The sequence below is a fragment of the Oryctolagus cuniculus genome, chromosome 1, assembly GCF_051225735.1.
Source record: "Oryctolagus cuniculus isolate XC-2025 breed Fujian yellow rabbit chromosome 1, ASM5122573v1, whole genome shotgun sequence".
NCBI lineage: Eukaryota > Metazoa > Chordata > Mammalia > Lagomorpha > Leporidae > Oryctolagus > Oryctolagus cuniculus.
The window spans coordinates 198,441,819-198,467,278 of NC_142867.1; the positions used below are offsets into that span (position 1 = coordinate 198,441,819).

Consider the following 25,460-nt stretch of genomic DNA (forward strand, 5'->3'; position numbering starts at 1 on the left):
TTTCCCTAATATTTATTCACATACACATTTTTGGGGGAGGAACTACTTAAAAGTAAGTTTTAGCCATCATATTCAGCACATAAATTCTCAAAAAAAAAAAAAAAGGCTTTTCTGTTATGTGACCTCAATACAATGATCACACTCAAGAAATTTAATGATACAATGATATGATCTAATATACAGACCATATTTAAATTTGTCCAATTGTCCCAACAACGTTCTGTAAATTTTTTTTTCATTTTTGATTTGGATCCAATCGAGTCATGGCATTTGACTCTCTTATTTCTTTAGTCCCCTTTAATTTATCAAAATTCCCTGACTTTTTTCTGGTCTTTTAAGAGACATTTTTTTTTAAAGCCTCTCTCTCTCTCTATCTCTCTCTCTTTATTTTTTTTTTAAGATTTTATTTATTTGAGAGGTAGAGTTACAGACAGTGAGAGGCAGAGACAGAGAAACATCTTCCTTTTGTTGGTTCACTCCCCAGATGGCCACAACGGCCTGAGATGTGCCAATCCAAAGCCAGGAGCCAGGTGCTTCTTCCCAGTCTCCTATGCGGGTGCAGGGGCCCAAGCACTTGGGCCATCTTCTACTGCTTTCCCAGGCCATAGCAGAGAGCTGGATTAGAAGAGGGGCAGGCCGGCGCCACAGCTCAATAGGCTAATCCTCCACCTTGTGGCACCGGCACACTGGGTTCTAGTCCTGGTCGGGGTACCAGATTCTGTCCCAGTTGCCCCTCTTCCAGGCCAGCTCTCTGCTGTGGTCCAGGAGTGCGGTGGAGGATGGCCCAGTCCTTGGGCCCTGCACCCCATGGGAGACCAGGATAAGCACCTGGCTCCTGCCTTCGGATCAGTGCGGTGCGCTGGTCGCAGTGCGCCGGCCGCAGCAGCCATTGGAGGGTGAACCAATGGCAAAGGAGGACCTTTCTCTCTGTCTGTCTCTCTCTCACTGTCCACTCTGCCTGTCAAAAAAATAAAAATAAAAAATAAAATAGAAGAGGGGCAGCCAGGACTACAACCAGTGCCCATATGGGATGCCGGTGCCCCAGGCAGAGGATTAACCTACTGTGTGACAGGGCCGGCCCCAGAAGTCACTCTCTTTTTTTAAAAAAGATGTATTTCTTTTATGTTGAAAGTCTGAGTTTGAGAGAGAGAGAGAGAGAGAGATCTTCCATTCTCTGGTTCACTCCCAGATGGCTGCAATGGCCAGTGCTAGGCCAGGCCAAAGCCAAGAATTTCATCTGGTCTCCCATGTGGGTGGCAGTGGCCCAAATACTTGGGCCATCTTCTGTGGCTTTCCTCAGGATGTTGAGGGGAACTGGATCTGAAGTGGATCAGCATGGGCATGAACCAGCACCCAAATAGGATGGTGACTTTATTGGCTAACACTATAATTCTAGTCCCAAGACACATTTTTGGAAGAGCCTGGGCCAGTTATATTGAGAATGTTCTCATTTATTTGTTTTTGTGATTGTTTCTTCATGTTTAGAATCAAGTTAAACATTTTTGGTAAAAACACTACATAGATATTTCCTTCACAGTATATTCTTTCTCAGTGCATTCCCTCCAAAAGCATATACTTTGTCTTATTGGTAATGTTTAATTCAAGAAATCTGGTATATGCCATATTTCTTTTTTTAGAGATTTGTTTTGACATTTGACAAGATTTTTGTTGTAATAAATTTTAACACTGAAATTAAAAAAATCCAAGTGATAGAGAAAAAAATTCAATGGTATGGACTAAAAGTAAATTTAGAACAACGTTACACTTTGAGGTGAGAATGTTTTTTAACTACAGAATGCCAGTATCCACAGTCTTCAGGAAAAATTGCAATAGAAATAAGGCTCCTGGCTTCGTGATCGGCACAGCACGCTGGCTGTAGTGGCTATTTGGGGGGTGAACCAACAGAAGGAAGACCTTTCTGTCTCTCTCTCTCTCTCTCTCTCTCTCTCTCTGTCTATAACTCTCTCTGTGTCTCTCTCTCACTGTCTAACTCTGCCTGGCAAAAAAAAAAAAAAAAAAGAAATATAGTATATAAACATGAATATGATAATGGATACAGGCATGAATGGATGGTAAAATTTTTAAAGAAAGACCATTTTCACACAAACAGGATATTTATCATTCTCAAAGCAGCACTCTCCAAAATTTTTTTTTCCCAATGCTGAAATTTTATTATCTGAAATTTATCGTTTTCATAAAACAAAACTAAAAGCAGGTATCAAAATCAGCAAAAAGGCCGGCCCTGCGGCTCACTTGGCTAATCCTCCGCCTGCAGCGCCAGCACACCGGGTTCTAGTCCCGGTCAGGGCGCAGGATTCTATCCCGGTTGCTCCTCTTCCAGGCCAGCTCTCTGCTGTGGCCCAGGAGTGCAGTGGAGGATGGCCCAAGTCTTTGGACCCTGCACTCGCACGGGAGACCAGGAGAAGCACCTGGCTCCTGGCTTCAGATCAGCGTGGTGCACCTGCTGCAGTGGCCATTAGGGGGTGGACCAACGGAAAAGGAAGACCTTTCTGTCTGTCTGTCTCTCTCTCACTGTCCATTCTGCCTGTCAAAAATAAAATAAAATAAAAAATTTTTTAAAAAATCAGCAAAATGTTTGTAGAATTTCAGCACAAATTTTCACCTAAGTCAGTGATGATGAAAGTGGTATCCAAGATAAAAACTAGATGCAGGCCGATTTGTCTCTTGCCATATATAACCAGGTGGTTTGTTTTGGAGGTGCTAAATAACTTGACATAAGCACTGATTAGTTTTTGAGAAAGGATTTTTTTTCTGTGACTTCTTCCCCGCCCCCCCCTCAAGAAACCTTTTATTTAATGAGTTCAAAACTCATAAGTAGAACTTTAGGAATATAGTGATTCTTCCCACCGTACCTGCCCTGTCACCCACCAACTTCTCCCTCTCCCATTCCCAGTCTCATTCTCCATTAAGATTCATTTTTTATTAACTTTATACGCAGAAGACTAACTCTATACTAAGTAAAGATTTCAACAGTTTGCACACACATGTGCAAAAAAAAAAAAAAAAAACCTGAAACCAAGTTTTACAGTTAATTGTCATAATTCATTGAGGACAGAAGTCCTGCATGGTAAATAAGTGCACAGTGACTTCTTTTGTTAATTTAACAATTAGCACTCTTTTTTTAAAAAAAGATTTATTTTATTTTGAAATTTTTATTTATTTGAAAGACAGAGTTACAGAGAAAGGTAGAGACAGAGAAAGAGGTCTTCCATCTGCTAGTTCACTCCCCAGGTGGACACAACAGCTGGAGCTGCACCAATCCAAAGCCAGGAGCCAGGAGTTTCCTCCTGGTCTCCCATGCGGGTACAGGGGCCCAAGCATTTTGGGCCATCTTCTACTTTTTCCCATGCCATAGCAGAAAGCTGGATCAAAAAAGGAGCAGCTGGGACTAGAACCAGCACCCATGTGGAATGCTAGCGCTTCAGCCCAGGGCTTTAACCCACTGCGCCACAGTGCCAGCCCCAACAATTAGCACTCTTATGTATTATGTCAGTGATCACCCGAGGCTCTTGACAAGAGCTGACAAGGCTATGGAAGTCTTTTGAATCCACAATCTCCGTCAATATTTAGACAGGCCATAAACAAAATGGAAGTTCACTCCTCTCTACAGAGAAAAATACATCCTTCTTTGATGGCCACTTCTTTCCACTAGGGTCTTTCTTACATAGATCCTTCATGTAGGACATTTTTTTTTTTTTACCACAGTCTTGGTTTTCCATGCCTGAAATGCTCTCATGGGCTTTTCAGCCAGACCAAAATGCCTTAAGGGCTGATTCTGAGGTCAGAGTGCTATTAAAAGTGATTGTCATTCTATGAGTCAGCTGTGTGGACTGCTTCCCATGTTGGAACATTGTCTCCTTTTTACTTCTATCTATTATTATTACCAGACATTTCATCTTTTTTATATGATCCCTTTAACACTTAATCCTATCTATATGATCACTTTAACATTTAATATGGTTACTTTAACACTTAAGATGGCATTTTTAGCACCAGTTTAATGGGATTTGGGATCCCATGTATGTCATATTTCTGCAATGCAAAGGTATTTTTTTCCTGTTTGGTAATTAATCACTTCTGGGGTGATTAACTTGAGATTGTATCAATATCCTGTTGCCTCAGTTACCTTTTACTCAGTGATTTTAGTATTTATTAATTCTTGCCTGGATCAATTATTTCATTAGTTGGAGGATAGGTTTTGCAAACCATTCCAGTTTAGATCATACTTTTAATTTCTAAAATTCATCAGACCATAGGATGATACCATTTTTTGCTCACCTCACCAAACACTGATGAGATTTTGTCCTGAGCCTCAGAAGGCTATCTGCCTGCTAGATAACATTCTGTCCCAGTTTACTATTGTCTGTGAGAATACTTGCAAAACAACTTTTTCAACCATTGCATAGAATTCTCATTTTTCATATTCTGATTCTAGAAAGAATCCTACTGAAGTTGGTGACTGCTCCTTGTGGGTTTACTAATTAATTCTTGCATTTTTTATGCATTTGGTTTTAATTGGTTATATTGTCCTACTTTAAGAAAAAAACATAATAGCAAAAGCAAACAAACAAGCCACCCTAGTTCTTTTGGCCCTCCATATCCTGTGTGCTTAGCATTTGATATGCAGGCAAGCAGTAATCCTGGCACATCCACTGTATGCTCTCCATTTGGACACACTGTAATTGACCTTATAATCATTTTAGCAATTTCTTATATTCTACTGTAGTAAAAATAACACTCAGAAGAACATTAGAGCTGTGTTTTAACTTGCAAATTTTTTCCCAAATTTTTAATTATTCTGTAAATTAAACTTTACTGTATCAATATGTAAAATGAGATTTAAAAGTAAGTAATCTTTGTAAGCAGGAGAAAAATTGGAATGCTTTTTTTTTTGTTAAAGATGTACTTGTTTACTTTTCAAATAAACTAGTTACAGAGAGAGAGATCTTCCATCTGCTTGTTCACTCCCAAAATGGCCCCAATGGCTGAGATTGGGCCAGGTGTAAGTCAAGAACCAGGAGCTTCCTCCAGCTCTCCACATGGGTGCAGGGGCCCAAGCACTTGGGCCATCTTCTACTGCTTTCCCAGGCCATAGCAGAGAGCTGGATTAGAAGAGGGGCAGGCCGGCGCCACAGCTCAATAGGCTAATCCTCCACCTTGTGGCACCGGCACACTGGGTTCTAGTCCTGGTCGGGGTACCAGATTCTGTCCCAGTTGCCCCTCTTCCAGGCCAGCTCTCTGCTGTGGTCCAGGAGTGCGGTGGAGGATGGCCCAGTCCTTGGGCCCTGCACCCCATGGGAGACCAGGATAAGCACCTGGCTCCTGCCTTCGGATCAGTGCGGTGCGCTGGTCGCAGTGCGCCGGCCGCAGCAGCCATTGGAGGGTGAACCAATGGCAAAGGAGGACCTTTCTCTCTGTCTGTCTCTCTCTCACTGTCCACTCTGCCTGTCAAAAAAATAAAAATAAAAAATAAAATAGAAGAGGGGCAGCCAGGACTACAACCAGTGCCCATATGGGATGCCGGTGCCCCAGGCAGAGGATTAACCTACTGTGTGACAGGGCCGGCCCCAGAAGTCACTCTCTTTTTTTAAAAAAGATGTATTTCTTTTATGTTGAAAGTCTGAGTTTGAGAGAGAGAGAGAGAGAGAGATCTTCCATTCTCTGGTTCACTCCCAGATGGCTGCAATGGCCAGTGCTAGGCCAGGCCAAAGCCAAGAATTTCATCTGGTCTCCCATGTGGGTGGCAGTGGCCCAAATACTTGGGCCATCTTCTGTGGCTTTCCTCAGGATGTTGAGGGGAACTGGATCTGAAGTGGATCAGCATGGGCATGAACCAGCACCCAAATAGGATGGTGACTTTATTGGCTAACACTATAATTCTAGTCCCAAGACACATTTTTGGAAGAGCCTGGGCCAGTTATATTGAGAATGTTCTCATTTATTTGTTTTTGTGATTGTTTCTTCATGTTTAGAATCAAGTTAAACATTTTTGGTAAAAACACTACATAGATATTTCCTTCACAGTATATTCTTTCTCAGTGCATTCCCTCCAAAAGCATATACTTTGTCTTATTGGTAATGTTTAATTCAAGAAATCTGGTATATGCCATATTTCTTTTTTTAGAGATTTGTTTTGACATTTGACAAGATTTTTGTTGTAATAAATTTTAACACTGAAATTAAAAAAATCCAAGTGATAGAGAAAAAAATTCAATGGTATGGACTAAAAGTAAATTTAGAACAACGTTACACTTTGAGGTGAGAATGTTTTTTAACTACAGAATGCCAGTATCCACAGTCTTCAGGAAAAATTGCAATAGAAATAAGGCTCCTGGCTTCGTGATCGGCACAGCACGCTGGCTGTAGTGGCTATTTGGGGGGTGAACCAACAGAAGGAAGACCTTTCTGTCTCTCTCTCTCTCTCTCTCTCTCTCTCTCTGTCTATAACTCTCTCTGTGTCTCTCTCTCACTGTCTAACTCTGCCTGGCAAAAAAAAAAAAAAAAAAAGAAATAAGAAATATAGTATATAAACATGAATATGATAATGGATACAGGCATGAATGGATGGTAAAATTTTTAAAGAAAGACCATTTTCACACAAACAGGATATTTATCATTCTCAAAGCAGCACTCTCCAAAATTTTTTTTTCCCAATGCTGAAATTTTATTATCTGAAATTTATCGTTTTCATAAAACAAAACTAAAAGCAGGTATCAAAATCAGCAAAAAGGCCGGCCCTGCGGCTCACTTGGCTAATCCTCCGCCTGCAGCGCCAGCACACCGGGTTCTAGTCCCGGTCAGGGCGCAGGATTCTATCCCGGTTGCTCCTCTTCCAGGCCAGCTCTCTGCTGTGGCCCAGGAGTGCAGTGGAGGATGGCCCAAGTCTTTGGACCCTGCACTCGCACGGGAGACCAGGAGAAGCACCTGGCTCCTGGCTTCAGATCAGCGTGGTGCACCTGCTGCAGTGGCCATTAGGGGGTGGACCAACGGAAAAGGAAGACCTTTCTGTCTGTCTGTCTCTCTCTCACTGTCCATTCTGCCTGTCAAAAATAAAATAAAATAAAAAATTTTTTAAAAAATCAGCAAAATGTTTGTAGAATTTCAGCACAAATTTTCACCTAAGTCAGTGATGATGAAAGTGGTATCCAAGATAAAAACTAGATGCAGGCCGATTTGTCTCTTGCCATATATAACCAGGTGGTTTGTTTTGGAGGTGCTAAATAACTTGACATAAGCACTGATTAGTTTTTGAGAAAGGATTTTTTTTCTGTGACTTCTTCCCCGCCCCCCCCTCAAGAAACCTTTTATTTAATGAGTTCAAAACTCATAAGTAGAACTTTAGGAATATAGTGATTCTTCCCACCGTACCTGCCCTGTCACCCACCAACTTCTCCCTCTCCCATTCCCAGTCTCATTCTCCATTAAGATTCATTTTTTATTAACTTTATACGCAGAAGACTAACTCTATACTAAGTAAAGATTTCAACAGTTTGCACACACATGTGCAAAAAAAAAAAAAAAAAACCTGAAACCAAGTTTTACAGTTAATTGTCATAATTCATTGAGGACAGAAGTCCTGCATGGTAAATAAGTGCACAGTGACTTCTTTTGTTAATTTAACAATTAGCACTCTTTTTTTAAAAAAAGATTTATTTTATTTTGAAATTTTTATTTATTTGAAAGACAGAGTTACAGAGAAAGGTAGAGACAGAGAAAGAGGTCTTCCATCTGCTAGTTCACTCCCCAGGTGGACACAACAGCTGGAGCTGCACCAATCCAAAGCCAGGAGCCAGGAGTTTCCTCCTGGTCTCCCATGCGGGTACAGGGGCCCAAGCATTTTGGGCCATCTTCTACTTTTTCCCATGCCATAGCAGAAAGCTGGATCAAAAAAGGAGCAGCTGGGACTAGAACCAGCACCCATGTGGAATGCTAGCGCTTCAGCCCAGGGCTTTAACCCACTGCGCCACAGTGCCAGCCCCAACAATTAGCACTCTTATGTATTATGTCAGTGATCACCCGAGGCTCTTGACAAGAGCTGACAAGGCTATGGAAGTCTTTTGAATCCACAATCTCCGTCAATATTTAGACAGGCCATAAACAAAATGGAAGTTCACTCCTCTCTACAGAGAAAAATACATCCTTCTTTGATGGCCACTTCTTTCCACTAGGGTCTTTCTTACATAGATCCTTCATGTAGGACATTTTTTTTTTTTTACCACAGTCTTGGTTTTCCATGCCTGAAATGCTCTCATGGGCTTTTCAGCCAGACCAAAATGCCTTAAGGGCTGATTCTGAGGTCAGAGTGCTATTAAAAGTGATTGTCATTCTATGAGTCAGCTGTGTGGACTGCTTCCCATGTTGGAACATTGTCTCCTTTTTACTTCTATCTATTATTATTACCAGACATTTCATCTTTTTTATATGATCCCTTTAACACTTAATCCTATCTATATGATCACTTTAACATTTAATATGGTTACTTTAACACTTAAGATGGCATTTTTAGCACCAGTTTAATGGGATTTGGGATCCCATGTATGTCATATTTCTGCAATGCAAAGGTATTTTTTTCCTGTTTGGTAATTAATCACTTCTGGGGTGATTAACTTGAGATTGTATCAATATCCTGTTGCCTCAGTTACCTTTTACTCAGTGATTTTAGTATTTATTAATTCTTGCCTGGATCAATTATTTCATTAGTTGGAGGATAGGTTTTGCAAACCATTCCAGTTTAGATCATACTTTTAATTTCTAAAATTCATCAGACCATAGGATGATACCATTTTTTGCTCACCTCACCAAACACTGATGAGATTTTGTCCTGAGCCTCAGAAGGCTATCTGCCTGCTAGATAACATTCTGTCCCAGTTTACTATTGTCTGTGAGAATACTTGCAAAACAACTTTTTCAACCATTGCATAGAATTCTCATTTTTCATATTCTGATTCTAGAAAGAATCCTACTGAAGTTGGTGACTGCTCCTTGTGGGTTTACTAATTAATTCTTGCATTTTTTATGCATTTGGTTTTAATTGGTTATATTGTCCTACTTTAAGAAAAAAACATAATAGCAAAAGCAAACAAACAAGCCACCCTAGTTCTTTTGGCCCTCCATATCCTGTGTGCTTAGCATTTGATATGCAGGCAAGCAGTAATCCTGGCACATCCACTGTATGCTCTCCATTTGGACACACTGTAATTGACCTTATAATCATTTTAGCAATTTCTTATATTCTACTGTAGTAAAAATAACACTCAGAAGAACATTAGAGCTGTGTTTTAACTTGCAAATTTTTTCCCAAATTTTTAATTATTCTGTAAATTAAACTTTACTGTATCAATATGTAAAATGAGATTTAAAAGTAAGTAATCTTTGTAAGCAGGAGAAAAATTGGAATGCTTTTTTTTTTGTTAAAGATGTACTTGTTTACTTTTCAAATAAACTAGTTACAGAGAGAGAGATCTTCCATCTGCTTGTTCACTCCCAAAATGGCCCCAATGGCTGAGATTGGGCCAGGTGTAAGTCAAGAACCAGGAGCTTCCTCCAGCTCTCCACATGGGTGCAGGGGCCCAAGCACTTGGGCCATCTTCTGCTGCCTTCCCAGGTGAATTAGCAGGGAGCTAGATCAGAAGTGGAGTAGCTGGGACTTGAACCAGCACCCATATGGATGTGGGCATCTCAGGTGGCTTTAGCCTGCTATGCCACAATGCAGGCAGGATCCAAGATTCTTTCTTTTAGATTTATTTTATTCATTTGAAAGACAGAGTTACAGAGAGAGGTAGAGACACATAGAGAGGTCTTCCATCCGGTGGTTCACTCCCCAGATGGCTGCAGTGGCTGGAGCTGCACTGATCTGAAGCCAGGAGCCAGAAGCTTCTTCTAGGTCTCCCATGCGGGTACAGGGGTCCAAGGGCCATCTTCTACTGCTTTCCCAGGCTATAGCAGAGAGCCGGATCAGAAGAGGAGCAGCTGGGACTAAAACCGGCACCCATATGGCCCACTGTGCCACAGCACTGGTCCCCAAAATTATTTCTTAAAAAAGGTTTATTTATATTAATGCTAAAGATAGAAAAACTGAGAGAGGGAGAGAAAGAGAGAAATTCCATCTCTCCAAATGGCTATAGCAGCTGGGTTTGGGCCCTGCCCCAAAATCAGGATCCAGGAACTCCATCCAGTTCTCCCAAACAGGTAGCAGGGGTTCATGTACTCAAGCCGTCTTCCTCTGCCTTCCCAGGTGCATTAGCAAGAAGATAGATTGGAAGTGGAATAGCCAGGACTCAAACTGGAACTCTCTGGTATAGGATGCAGGGATTGGAAGTGGCTTAACCCTCTGTGTCCTATTGCCAGCCCCTAAAATGGTTTTTAAGTAGACTCTATTATAGATATTTTAACTTAGTACTTTGCAGTGATCGCTCCTTTGAAAGGACACTGGGCCGGTGCCGCGGCTCACTTGGCTAATCCTCCTCCTGCAGCTCCAGCACCCTGGGTTCTAGTCTCCATTGGGGCGCCGGATTCTGTCCCGGTTGCTCCTCTTCCAGTCCAGCTCTCTGCTGTGGCACAGGAGTGCAGTGGAGGATGGCCCACGTCTTTGGGCCCTGTACCTGCATGGGAGACCAGGAGAAGCACCTGGTTCCTGGCTTTGGATCAGTGTGGTGCGCCGGTCACAGCGCGCCGGCCACGGTGGCCATTAGGAGTGAACTAACGGAAAAGGAAGACCTTTTTCTCTGTCTCTCTATCCACTCTGCCTGTCCAAAAATAAAAAAAAATAAAAAATAAGAAAATAAAAAAAAAGGACATTGATTTTTATACTTTTCTGTTACTGTAAATGCTGAATTCATGGAAGTAGCCTGTGGCCTTAAGTTATACAGTTTTTTGGCTAGGAAGTTTAGAGTCCTTGAGGGAACTTCCAAGTATGTGTTTGTTTTGTTTTTTAAGATTTATTTATTTGTTTGAAAGGCAGAGTTACAGAGAGGGAGACAGAGGCAGAGGTGGAGAGAGAGAGAGAAGTCTCCCATTTGCTGGCTCACTCCCCAAATGGCTGCAATGCCCCAGACTGGGCCAGGCTGAATCCAGCAGCCAAAAGCTTTTACTGGGTCTCCCATGTGGGTACGGGGGCCCGAGGACTTGGGCCATCTTCTGCTGCTTTCCCAAGCACATTAGAAGGGAGCTGGATCAGAAATGGAGCAACTGGGACTCAAACTGATGCCCATGTGGGATGCTGGCACTGTAAACAGAGGCTTAACTCGCTACACCATGGTGACAGCCCCCTAGTGTGTGTTTTGTTGTTGTTGAAGACTTATTTATTTGAAAGGCAGAGTTACAGAGAGACGGAGGCAGAGAGAGAAGTCTTTGGTCTACTGGTTCACTCCCCAGATGGCTATACCGGCCAGAGCTGTGCCAATCCGAAGGGAGCCTGGGGCTTCTTCTGGGTCTCCTGAGAGGGTGCAGGGCCCAAGCACTTGGACCATCTTGTACTGCTTTCCCAGGCCATAACAGAGAGTCTGACTGGAAGTGGAGCAGCCAGGACTCAAACTTGTGTCCATATGGGATGCTAGCACCATAGGCATGGCTTTACCCACTAAGTCGTGGTGCTGGCCCCAGTGTGTGTGTGTGTGTGTGTGTGTGTGTGTGTGTGTGTGTTTAAAGATTTTATTTATTTATTTGAGAGGTAGAGTTACAGACAGTGAGAGGCAGAGACAGAGAAAGGTCTTCCTTCTGTTGGTTCACTCCCCAAGTGGCCGCAACAGCCAGAGCTGTGCCGATCCGAAGCCAGGAGCCAGGTGCTTCTTCCTGGAATCCCATGTGGGTGCAGGGGCCCAAACACTTGGGCCATCCTCTACTGCTTTACCAGGCCACAGCAGAGAGCTGGATTGGAAGAGGAGCAGCCAGGACTAGAACTGGCACCCATATGAGATGCCACCGCTGCAGGTAGAGGATTAACCTACTGTGCCATGACACCGGCCCCCACAGTGTATTTTTAAGTACTTTCCAGTAATCATAGTGTTTTTTTTTAAATATTTATTTACTTATTTATTTATTTTAGAAGTCAGAGTTACAGAGAGAGAGGGAAAGAGACAGAAATCTCCTGTTTACTGATTCACTCCCAAGATGGCTGCAGTGGCCAGCGCTGGGTCACAAGGAAGCCAGAGGTTTCATCCAGCTCTCCCACATGGGTGCAAGGACCCAAACACTTGGGCCATTCTCTGCTGATTTTCCCAGGCCATTAACAGAGAGATGGATCAGAAGTGGAACAGGAGGGACATGAACTGGCACCCACATGGGATGCCAGCATCACAGGCGGCACTTCACCTGCTACTTTGCGATGCAAATCCCAATTATAGAAATTTTAAAATAGATCATTGCATTGGATTTTTTTAAATTTAAGTTGGAAATCTGAAGACTTCTCTGAGGCTAGAGTTCAGTTTAGTTTGGATTATTGGAGAATACTGGGGACTAATGAAACTGCATATAGGCCGGCACCGCAGCTCAATAGGCTAATCCTCCACCTAGCGGTGCCGGCACACCGGGTTCTAGTCCTGGTTGGGGCGCCGGATTCTTTCCTGGTTGCCCCTCTTCCAGGCCAGCTCTCTGCTGTAGCCTGGGAAGGCAGTGGAGGATGGCCCAAGAGCTTGGGCCCTGCACCCCTTGGGAGACCAAGATAAGTACCTGGCTCCTGCCATTGGATCAGCGCGGTACACTGGCCGCAGCACTCCAGCCGTGGCGGCCATTGGAGGGTGAACCAATGGCAAAAGGAAGACCTTTCTCTCTGTCTCTCTCTCTCTTTCTCTCTCACTATCCACTCTGCCTGTCAAAAAAAAAAAAAGAAAAAAAAAGAAACTGCATATAAAACGATATGTTAAATAGGATTTATTCACTCAACCAAATGTGCTTTTTGTTCATTTGAGTCCAAAATAACAATATTTTTAATAGGATTTAAGGTTTAACAACAGAGTTGGACTTTATATTAAATATTATATAGCTCAAGTGTTTCTAGTGTGAAGAGGGGTCACACAAATATCAGTTTCACCTTAGAAAAGTTTTAATGATTCACTTTAATCTAGTTTCTATTTCCTAAATAAATTTTATTGGATGTTAGATCTATAAAGGAACACCCTGAGCTGACATGCTCCTAGTCTGGGGCTTCTCTGTTCTCCCACCTCATCACACAGGAAGCAGGCAGTGTCTAACCTAACTGAAAGAAAGGTCAGCTTTCTTGGGCATGTAATTTCTGCTGTTGTAATCTGTATATGGAAACATTTTCATTTCATTGTGATCCTCAGGGTGTATAGTCTTAGATCTAACAAACAACAAATTACAATACTTTAAATAATTTGTGATTTTTGCTGATGTGACAAGATTAGACTTTTGATTATTTTTGTAATATTTCTATATTTGCTTTTTAAGAGATATGTTTATATTCTTGGCCATATAATTTCAGATATAACTTTCAGCACATTATCAGCTTAGCTTCTTTTGAGAATCAAATTCATCAGCAAATTTACCCTTGATATATTTTCATGGTATATTCACCAATTCTAAACTTTGACATTGCAAATACATTGTAGATATTGATGTTAAGTTTTTTTGTTTGTTACTTAGAAAATAAACTTACCTATGACAAATGGTAGCAAATGAAGTATTTAAAAATTGTTATTTTCAGCTGTTCTTTTTATGGTGTAGAGAAACTTATTTGACTACATTGATATAATATTAAGAACCTGTGGATTTCCTTTTCAAATTTTTTAGTCTGAATTATTTTTATCAAATTGGCAATTTTACTCTTCTAGTTTCCTTGTTAAATTTGTGCTACATCTTATAACTTGTTTCTCCCTTTTTCCTATCTCTCCTTTTTTTTTCTTTACCTTACTGTTCCTCCAATTTTATCCCCTTACATCAGACAAAGCACACAGGCTAAAAATGACAAGATTAGGATTGTTACAGCTTTCTCTGATGTTGACTATGAAGAACAAGAAGATATATATGAGGAAATGGAAGGGAAAATATCACAAGACTTTCTAGAAAATAGTAACATGAACTTGAAGGAAGCAGAGGTAAAAGCAATTAGGAACCTTTCAAAAACTGATAGATACTGCAGTCAACACAAGCGATCAAAATATAAGAATTTGCAAAAGATACCATCTCAGAGCCAACAAACAGAATTCTCTAATGTCTTTAATTTTGATTATAAGTTTGAAACACCAGTTTTCTCCAGATATCCTCAGAAATATGATACAATAGATAGGAGAAGAAAAAAGAAACCCTTATACAATTATTTTGAAGATACTAAAAGAAGGCAATATGTTGATGGATATGGCACTAAGACCAGCTTCAAAAATACTATTGATACTGAAAAATATAACCTATGTGACATTAAGAAGAATCAACATTATCCAGTTTTGCTCCCCTATAAAAATGGATTTGTGGTTAAGAGTGACATGTGGCCCACTCTGTTAGAAAGTCATGATTATGATAGGCCTGGTTGTTTAAGCAACTGTGAAAAGTCATCAGGTGCAAACCAGCATGACACTAATTTCAGTACACTGGATATTCTTGAAGATTCTACTAGTAGTAGTTCTGATGAACTTCTACTTTCCTCCACTTGTGATAAGCAAGAAGGTTTATTGTCACCAGCATGGCATCCATCCAGTGCCCATCATATTGGTGATATTCCTGAAGAATATTATGTAGGAAATTCAGCCTTGCCATTACAAAAGATGGATTGTGATGCAAACACAGTTGGAGATCTGTCTGGATGCTCCATGGAAGAGATGACCCCTTCCTCTATTGGGGGTCCCAAGGAAGACTATATTGATACGATGGATGAGCTTCAGTGTTTGGTAGAAACGGTGTCAGAATATTTAGCAGAGAAGGAAGAGGAGATTAATAGATTTGGTTCCCTTTCAAAAGCTAAAAATACACAGAAACAGAGTAATACTATTGATAACACAGAACAGAAAATGCCTGGGGATCATATACCACATTTAACCAGTGTCGTGAATGACAAAGACAAGTCCATCTCTTTCCCTGAACTGAGTGGGGTCAAGTGTGCTGTTGGTTCTTTGTTAAGTTCACTCACAGAAAAGGTGGGTTCAGGCACAAAGCATCTAACAGCCTCTGTGGAAAAGCTGGTACATTCAGTTCCAGAGAAAACAGAAACTCTTAATCAAGTAGAGACAGTTAATTTGGAATCTAGGTCCAGTGACAAGTCAGTAGTGGAGCAGGATCTTCCCATGCAGTCTTCATTATCCCATCAAGGAGTTGTTAGCAAGGATATCAGCAAACATGGCAAAACCTCTGACAGTGAAGGCAATAAAACTGGTGATTTAAGCTTTCAGGATACAACAGAAACTATTGGAAGGGACTCGGCTTCCCAGAGTCAGAGTTCAGTTATTAAGTCTGTTTTCAGCCTGTTGAATCCGTTAAAGATCTTTTCAGAAAAGGAGGAAACAAAAAAAGATGACCCAAGCAAGCCCCTGAGGAAGGAAAGTTTTGTTGGGTGTGGTTTAGCGTCAAATCAAAGTGAAGAAACCTTTAACAATCACAGTAGTAGTATAGTTCCTTTAGAAAAGAAAGATGGAGAAACCACAGATGGCTTCCAAATGCCCACAAGGGAGGATTCGCTGCACTTCCAAGTGGCCAGTGAACCTCCAGATGTACCTAGTTCTGCAAGTAAAAAAGGTGATATTGAGAATCTGTTGGAAGGAAAACTCTGTGAGGATCTTTCTCTTTTACCAGATAAAACAGAAGTATGTACCAAAGAAACTTCAGTACCTCTTTGTGTAGCTGGCAGTGTAACTGCAAAAAAAGAGGCTTCTTCGCAGCCATTAAAGAATGACAGAGTTACTAATGATGATGATTTCCTTGAGCCACTCAGAAAATCGTTTAGCCAGTTTTTGCTCACTTCCCCTGAGATCTGTTCAAAGGAAACCTTGTCAGAATCTGTGAACATTCACCAGCTAGAGGAAGATGGACGGGAAAGGAATGCTAAGAAAGATGGACAGTCTTTTTCCTTTAGTGGAAAACTGCATATCCCATTTTTTAGAGTTCCTAGTCATTCTGAAAACCATCAAGATTTAAAAGAGAAAGGAAGCATTTTTCCTTTCTTTAAATTTCCTTTCACCGACAGACATAACGCTGATAATGACCAAAGTTTTCATGGTTCAGCAGTAACAACTGGTAATGAGCTGCAAAGAAATTGCCATGAAGATGCCAAACTTACTTCAGTAAAATCAAATTCAGCTCCAAATATTCATAATGATCTAGGGAAATTTGGTAGTACAGAGAACTCTAATAAAAATGACCAAATAAATTGTCCTGTAGGTGCCAAACTTAGTTCAATAAAATCTAGTTCAGTTCCCAGTATTCATAATGACCTAGAGAAACTTGACTGTACAGAGGAATCTAATAAGAATGACCAAATAAAATGTCCTGAAGATGCCAAATTTAAAATGTCTAATTCAGCCCTAAATAATCTTGGGAAATTTGGGACTATAGAGGAATTAAATTCAGGTGATCACACAGAAATAGAGAATTATGAAAGAGATACTTTGGCCATCCCTGGAGTTGAGCCCAATGAACATATAACTCCAAATCCTTCAGACGTTGAGAATCTTACCCAAGTGACATCTTCAACAGTATCAAGCTCTTCATTAAAGTTTATTTCTACCATTTCAAAATCTACTTTGGTAGATGAAATTAATGAAGACAAAGCAGTAGATAAAACTTCCCAAAAAAGAATGCAAGGAGGGCTCCTTTCTGGCCTTTTTAGCAGGTTTTCTTCTTCTGAAAACTTGTCTAGTCAACAAGAATTAAATTTGAAAAAGGGTGATTTCCATCAAAAGAATAATACCCCAAACTTGATCTCTGGAATATTTAACTTGATATCAAATAGTAGTGTGAGTGGTTGTAAACCAGGTGAAGCAAAGTTCATGCCTGTAGGTGATACTAAAAGCTTGAATGGAGATAAACATTTATCCATGGATGAAGCCCCTGCTACTTCATGTATGACTTCTAAGAACCAGAGGAATTGTGTTGAAAAACCTCAAACTTCTGACTTCATAAAAAACTTCTCATCATTACCTAAAGAAAACAAAGCATCATCAGATGTGTGGGTTGATAATCACTGTTGCCCTTCTACATGGAAAAACCAGCAAGGTGAAAAGCATTGCTCTTCCTCTGAGAACACAGTGCTTCCGTGTACTCCAATTGCTGAACAGGGCCTTTTAGATGAATCTTTGGCTAAGAGGCCAATACCAAATCACGTTTATAAAGCAGAAGTCCATGAAAATTCAAGTAAATTAAATTCACCTATACTAAGTGCTAACATTTTAAATGAATCAAACCACTCTCAGTCCTTTGAAGGGATGAACAATCCTTTGTGTTTTGAATGGGACTCTGACATAAAAGATTTCTCTAAAAATTCCAGAAAGCTTCAGCCAATTTATTATATGTTGAATCAAAATACATTTCCATCAGCAGATGCTTTCTTGTGGCCTGACTCAGAAAACTCAGCAATAAATTTTTGCCAAAAAGATCAAAATACAAATATCTTAGAGTGGAGAACAAATCCGAACAGTGTCATTTGGTGTGACTTACCATATGAATCACCCAACCATTTAGCATTTAATGAAGATTACTTATTAAGAGGTGATATGTGGGCAGCTAACTCACTATATGGAAATTCTGATCATCTTCCAGTTAACGAAAGAAAGAATTCACTAAATGAATTGCCTATTGATTTAAGTTGTACTTCAGATTATGAGATTACATATCCTGTAGTTGATCAACAATCATTAAGAATGGATGAATACTTCGTTTTTTCAAGTTTTGGTTATGAATACCAGGAATGGTTGTCATATCTTGAAAATGGAATATGGTGGCCATCTGAGGATGGAGATTATGGGTATTATATGTTCCATGATGGCCAATATATCTATTCTCTCCTCACTGATCCTACTGGTCAGTATGCATATTTATTTATACCTGATTATACTTATCAAGAGTATATGAGTTGTGATTTACAGACAAATGACCCAACAGATGTTATGTTGGATGGCAGTGTTTTTTCTGCCTGTGATTTTAAAGTATTTGGCAAGAATGATGAAATATTGTATGTTGAAGAGCAAGCAGTTGATGATCCTCTTGATTTATCTGTACCTTTGCCAAGAAGTAAAGGACCATTATATCTAAATTTAGAAAGTTTTTCACAAGTTCTTGAAGAGTCAGGTTATGACCAAAGGGATCAACCATTAGATTTTTCAGGCTATCCTCAAAAATTTAAAGGAAATTTTAGATCTTTCAAAGATAGGCCATATGGTTCTGAAAACCTTGAATATACTTTAGATCTCAGAAATCAGTCCCAAACTATTAGTAATCATATCTTAAATAGAGATCAGCTTATAGAGAGAGGTGAGAACCAACGTACAGCTAAAGATTCATCAGTTCACCTTTCCCTGTCCAGTTGGCTTCAGTCATCTTCTAAAGAAGCTTCCTCCTTGGTTCATCCTGAAATTATGCACAAAGGCTCACAGCAAGCAGAAGAGACATCATCAGTGAACAAGGTGGCTCCAGTGTTTTCTGTTTTGGATGCTTTGGTTAAAAGCACTTTGACTTTTGATAAAGGTGAATCCTTAGACTCTTTGGTCATGCAGAAAATGGATCAGCAGTCAAAACTAACAGAACTCACAAATGATGATCATAGGTTGTTAATCTCAAATAGGCAATTAAAGGATAGCTTCCGAAAGGAGGAAGAAAGTTCTCTTAAGGATTCAGAGATTATATCTGGTGTTCAGCAAGCAGAATTTACTGAGAAGATAAGGCAAGAATTCCCTTTAAATCAAAACAATCATGTGAAAAAACACAATTTGCTAAAATCTGGCTTCCTGGTAAGTCATACAGCTCCTCAGACAGAATCGGGGAGGGAAGATGATGAAGTCATTACAGTTGACTCAAGTTCAGATTTTCTTGCACCGCCATTTAGAAGGGATGAGCACAAGAATTGTGAGCTTTTCCAGGACCAGGCTTCCACAGAATCGGAGAAAGCATTGTTTAAAAGTGCATTGAAATTCTTTGGTCGAGGAGAAGAACCTTCAGCAAGTAAAATAGCAAATGAAAAACAGGCATCTGGATTTTTGAACCTCTTTAAAACCCATGTGAATAAAGAAGGATCATCAGACTTGGAAAGGGATGGTGTTAAAAGTGAAAAGGTATCATCTCAGGAAAAAAAAGAAACTTCTGGTGTTTCCAATTTTTTTGGTACCCTTGGAGATTTCTTTAAAACCAATGTGTCTCCTTTACAGACAACTGAAAGTAAGTCTGTTACTTCAATGACTGGGAAGGATGAGGTCATGTCAGGCCATAATCCCACTCAGCTTGCTAGTCAGGATGTTGGGAACTTTTCTGCTGCACCGGTTTCCTCTAAAAGGAAGGTTAGAGGTAGAAGTTTGAACAAACAGACTACTATTGACGAAAGTGGGCTAAAGGAAGCATCAGTGGGGGAAATCCCAGGTAGTAATCTGGTTGAGGAAGAGATACCCTTCAGAGACCACCTCCTCCAGAAATCACCAAATCCATCTTTCTCAACAAGTAGTCTCAGAGAATCTTCCAGAGATTCTTCAATAGAAACTAGAGGAGTGTCTACAGTGACAGAAATTTCAAGGAGTAATACAATATCTTTTGATACTCTGAGCAGAAGAAATTCAAATGAACAAGATCATTTTCTTGACAAAGACTGTAGTTTTTCAACTGCCACAACATCCCCATCCCAATCAGAATTGCCAACCAGAAAGAGTATATTTTCTTTCTTGACTGGTTCTGAAAAATCTGAGAATAGAGCCTCTGCTTCTCTACCAAGAGCCAAGTCTCAAGCGGAAGGGCTATTCACACTTCCCTCCTTTTTTTCCAGTACCAGCTCAAGCATCAAGAAGGATGCGTCTCCTAACAGCTCTACCTTTAGTTTCTTCAGCTTGTCCTTTTTGGGTGAAAAGCAACAGACTCCTAGGGAAAAACAAAACCTTGTAACTGTTGCACCAGTGACTTCCCAGCCCTGTAAGAAGCCACCTGTTTTTGTAGACACTAATGGTACAGTAACTAGAGAAGGTTTCACAGGTCATAGAGCTAGCATAGCCCAGGAAGTAGTTCATGAACAGCAAATGGCCCCTTGTATTTTCGATAGCGATACTGTGGAGGATACTTCCCTTGTAGATGAGCTCAGTGTAGAGAAAACTCAGGAAAAACTGGGAACTGGTAATGAACCGGAGACATCTTCAGATTTCCAGATGAATCAGTTGCAAAAAGACATTGCTCCTGCTTCACCGGAGCTCGGGGAAGATACTGAAGCATCCCTTGCTGGTCCAAATACCCTTGGGGTAGCTCTCCATGAAGAAGAGGCTGTCAGCTTGAAAGCCTTCCCTAGTGACTCACTGACCAAATCTTTTTCACATGGCAACCAGTTTATCGAAAAGCTCAATGATTTAGACAGTTGTAATAACCACCACCAAAATGAAAGACTTACTAGTGACCCATTGAACCTGCCGTTGGAAGAGGTCCCTGGTGAGATCCCTCTGCAGACTCAGAAGCCGGCCTCTTCCTCTACAGAGCCAGGAGATGCAGTGCATCTCCATAACCACGATGCAGATAAAGAGGAAGATAAATCAGTGTTAGACTCTTCTGTAGAAATGCTTTCAGGGTTTGTGACTAAAGTAAAATCTTTCTCTGGGTGTTTGATTGAACCTCCAAAATCTTTCTCTGGACTTTTTACCTCTCCTAAATCACCAAAGAAAAACCCTGTTTTCTCTCTTTCTCCGAATGTGTCATCACCACGCCTCAAAGGGGAGTTATTTGGAATTTTCAAAAGTACCAAATCAGAGGCATGCAAGCAAGAGTCTTCTGTCCCTACTTCATGGCTTCAAAATGGTTGTTCCAGAGATGCTGTAGGATCAGGGCCTCCAGATAGTTTGTGGAGAGAAGCTGCGTCTGAAGCACCCAATTCAGAATCTACTCTCGGTGACGGTAGAATGACTGTGTTTAATGCAGCGTCAGAATCAGATAACTTGACAGATAATCATAAACTAACAGCCAAAGTGGAAGACAGTCATACTCCTGAAAATACTCCAGAACCCGAAGGCTCAGAAATAGTTGCTACATCTTCTGTCTCAGAGGAAGATACTGGACAAGGAGTATTGTCTCTGAGTGACGAAGGAGACATGGGGATGTTGCAGGGCACAGACACAGAGGCATCAATGGAAGCAGAACATATTTTATTGCCAACACAGTCATATCCAGATCCTACCTGGATTCCCAAAGAGTCTCCTCCTTCAGTACAGCCATCTCTCCCTCCTGAACCAGCCTCAGCTTTTCAGACTGCCCCCACAGACCTCGATGTCTTGGAGCTGCAGGCAACCAATTCACTAGAAACCAATACTGCATTATCCAATGAGGCAAGTGTCAACCAGGGCATTGCACCAGAAACCCAAGAGCATCTTTCTCATCCTCTGCCAGAGGAACCTATGCTTTGTGCCAAAGAAAGTTGTGGGATACTTCATACCCAGAAAGATCCACCTGCAGTCCTCCAGGAAACAGAGCAGCCAAAACCTCATTTTGAAATCCCAAAAATGACCAGTTGGCCAAAGCTTGGCTTCTCATCCTCTGTTGCTGACCATGGGAAACCGTTGAGCTCTTTCTTTTCCTCACCTTCACCCTCTGACAGTAAAGCAGCAGAGACTGGTTTAATGTCCGGTTTTAAGAAGTTGTCAACTATATTTGAGGGAGGTGGTGAGGGGAAAGGGAGTGTGTTGGCAAGCGATCCCAAACTAGTGTTTGGAAGGAAGCTGGATTTTTCATTTCCATGGCCTAAAGAGAACAAAGGGGGTCCTGCACAAATGCCTGCAGAGCCCTGCCCTCCAGTCTTGGTTATCAGCAATAATGGAGACCTGAATACCACAGAGACAAACAAAACTTTGCAGTCTTATCAAACATCTGAGGCTGGTGCTGAGCCAGCTAAGGTGTGTACTCAGTCTTCGGGGACTGCTGAGCAGCTGGAGGACCAGCCAAGTGTCTGTGTTAATAGGATTTCAGGGCCTGAGGAAGTAGAAAACCAGCAGGAAATACTAGCAACTGGAGAACACCAAGATACCAAAGGCAACTTCTCTGGCTCCACCTGTCCTTCAGGGAAATGTGAGGAAGAGCATTGCACTGTTCCTGAACTACTTCACCAACCAGAAAAACAAGAAGAGGAGGCACCATCTGCTAGCACTGACTCGGTTTCCAATGCACAGCAGCCAGTCACTCTGAATGGCATCGAGGAACCAATGACCGGCAAAAGGCTTGTTTTCAATTCAAGCATCATAAATGGTTTTAAGGAATTGACCATTTATGATGCCAGAGACTTAGTGGTAGATTAATCATAGCTTGCTTTTTATCCTTCCTGTGTCTTTTCTAGCCTCTGAGTTTCATGTTAAAGGGGTTAAGTAGCAAGAAAACCAATGTGTGGGTATTTTCATCCTCTCTCTTCTCTCTAGTGCCAAATGTAATTCATTTTTTGGAACAAGGCACTTCCTGCTTAAAGGAAAGACCAGGGCTTGAGATTTACTTACTGTGGTTTATTCTGCCTTATATAATGTGAAGTAGAGAAGAGAGAGCAGAAAGAGGCAGCAGGTAGTTGAGTGGTATGTGTTAATTATAACTACATCTTAGGCTGCTTCCGTGGGCCTTAGGCACCTGTATCTTGTAGAAGATGGAGAGAGGCCTACATTTTGTTTTTTCAAGTCTTCTAAGGTTCTTCCTCCAGTGGCAATGAGGGCATTAAGTAAAATACATGGTGCAAAGGATGACCTGGGATAGTATATATTCCATATGGATTTACATCGTTCCTTCCAGAATAAAAGTCTGATACCAGGGCATAGCAGTATTTCAGATTGAAGAACTACAGCAAAGGATAGCTCTGAGTTTCTATGAGACTTTACTCAAAACACTTACCAGACACCAGTCTCTTTGCTGTACCCCTTTTGATTGGATATTTCCAATACTCTCAATGACATCATTGTAGCATTCATGTTGGTGAGATAGTTCCCCTGTGGAATTTCTTAGTCCTGGTCTCCATCTTCCAGTGGCTTCCATTATCTCATCCTGCAGAAGGCAGAGATAATTGAAAGAACATGTCCACACTCCTTTTGCTCTTAAGGTACACATATACACAATTTACAGTCATAGAGGCAGAAATGGGAACCACATTTTAATAAATAATAGAAAAAAGTGGAATTCATTACTACAGTTTATTATGTGTAAATTAGAAAGTGTTAATTTTAGGTACTGGATAAGTTTTTTTTGGAAGACAATTTTAGATAAGCAATCAGCTATCTTAATTCTTAATCCTAATCATAAAAAGCACATTAAGGTAAAACATTCTTTAGAATCAATTGCAGGCTGAGGTTAAGTGTTGGAGGATAGCTTGTTGTGTTTTTTCCTGTTGTGGTTCTGCTGAATGTAGATAAATTCTTCTAGGTTATGAAGTTTGGTCCACCCTTCCCAGGAACCCGCTGCTTATGATTCCTCCATTAGTACACTTTTGTGCTGGTCCCTGGTTCGCATTTATTTATTCATCTCTCTTTGTCTCATTTTCACAGCCCCACCAGCAGCAGTAGGTATGGCTCCTCCTGTAATGTGAGTCAAGGAAGCTCTCAGCTGAGTGAACTAGACCAGTATCATGAACAGGATGACGACCGTCGAGAGAGGGACTCTATTCATTCCTACCACAGCTCTGGCAGCCTTTCCAGAGATGGCCAAGCAGGTTTTGGAGAACAAGAGAAAGCCTTGGAGGTGACAGGTAAAGCAGAGAAGGGGAAAATATGTGAACCCAAGGAGATGAACGAAGATGCTACAACCCTTCCTCCCCCAGATCTGGTGCTACACAAAGACCACATCGTAGGCCCCCAGGAGAGGTGGGTGATGGCTATCTTAAGGAGCCTACTTTGCTTCCTCAATACCTGTTCTGTGGTAGATTATGAGTGCTTTTCATTGGTTTCCCTACATCTGGGTGTAGTGGTATCATGACACCCAGGCTTAAGTTTATAATAATTCCTTTGGCTATTGGTGTAATTCCCTAGATATTTTTTGGATCTCTAAAGAACCCTTGGGTTCTTTGTATCCAGTGAGCTGCAACGTACCAGGACTTCTTGAGTCTGTAGTTTGTGGCTTACTGGTTGACCCACATACAGCAGTCTCTTGAGTCAGGAACTGACCTGAGCCTTGCAGGTTATTTCATTCACTGAGGGTTGCTTTGCCTGGTGTCCTAGCATATTCATATTTTACCTTTGTTTTGGCTCTTTTGTTTTCCGCTGGCTAAGAAAATTAAGGCAGAATTGATAAAGGATTGACCTAGAAACCAGACTTAACCCACCCCTCTGCCTCCTCAGGGCCTAGCAGTATGCCTGGGAGTTGGTATTTGGGGAAAGAAAAATGTAAAACTTATTAACAGTCTTATAATGAACCTTCATATAGAGTTTGTGTGTTGTTATTAAATTTGCTTAGGGTAGCTGATAGGTTAGAGGAGAGCAGGTCTCTTAATCTTGGTACCATTGACATTTTGGGCCAGATTATTCTTTGTTATGGGATGCTGTTGTATGCATTATAGGATGTTTTGTAACATTCTTGCCCTTTGCATGCCAGCAACTCCCAATTGTGACAACCAAAAGTATTTTCTGATCTTGCCAGATTGCCCCCAGTTAAAAACCACTGGGGAGAGTGATAAGGGTAGGGCATGGTTTAGATTCTTAAGTTTTGGTGTATAATAATAAAACCTGTAACTGAAAGATCAGTGCCATGAATACTTTTTAATAGTAAAAGTTAATAGAGAGTGGTTGGGGCTTCTATACAATCACTGGATTAATGGATGTTCATTTACCTCTCTGAAGGTTTAGACTTACTTTCTCTTCTCCTTCCCCTTCCCTGGTTGTTAGTCCTTGCTGGTGGCTCATGTAATGGGTAAGACAACAACCAGGAGACTGAGCTCTGGACCAGCCTTCTCACTGAGTTGATGACCCACAGGGGGTTGGCTGTTCGTGGAGGGCTCCTGGTAGAGGAACAGGTGCCCAGCATGAGTGCTTGTCCTTTTCTACCAGTTGTGCCCTCTCATGTCTTAGCAAGTGAAACTCAATTCTGCCTTGGCCAGAAGTGTCTGCCAATGTTTTACAATATTGACCCGTCTTTTTTACATCTAACACACACACACACACACACACACACTCTCTCTCTCTTAGTGGACATTCAGCTGCTGCTTTGGCTGTAGCCCTCAAAGGAAGGAAGAAGCAGCATGATCACCAAAGAATTTTTTTTAAAGATTTATTTATTTATTTGAAAGAGTTACACAGAGAGAGGAGAGGCAGAGAGAGAGAGAGAGAGATCTTCTATCCGATGGCTCACTCTCTAACTGCAATGGCTGAAGC

General features: G+C 41.1%; 1 protein-coding gene across 19 annotated transcripts in view; it reads left to right on the top strand.

Moving 5' to 3' along the window:
* Nucleotides 1-25,460, top strand: part of UNC13B (unc-13 homolog B) — a 267,751-nt gene that overhangs the window by 161,026 nt on the left and 81,265 nt on the right. For 18 of the 19 annotated variants that reach the window (XM_089300153.1, XM_089300158.1, XM_089300170.1 and 15 more), the window contains one exon: nt 23,643-23,957. In XM_089300153.1, coding sequence (XP_089156279.1) covers nt 23,643-23,957 — 315 coding nt within the window. Of the gene's footprint in view, nt 1-14,233; nt 22,343-23,642; nt 23,958-25,460 lie in introns of all 19 variants that reach the window. The other variant, XM_089300220.1, reaches the window with a different exon arrangement.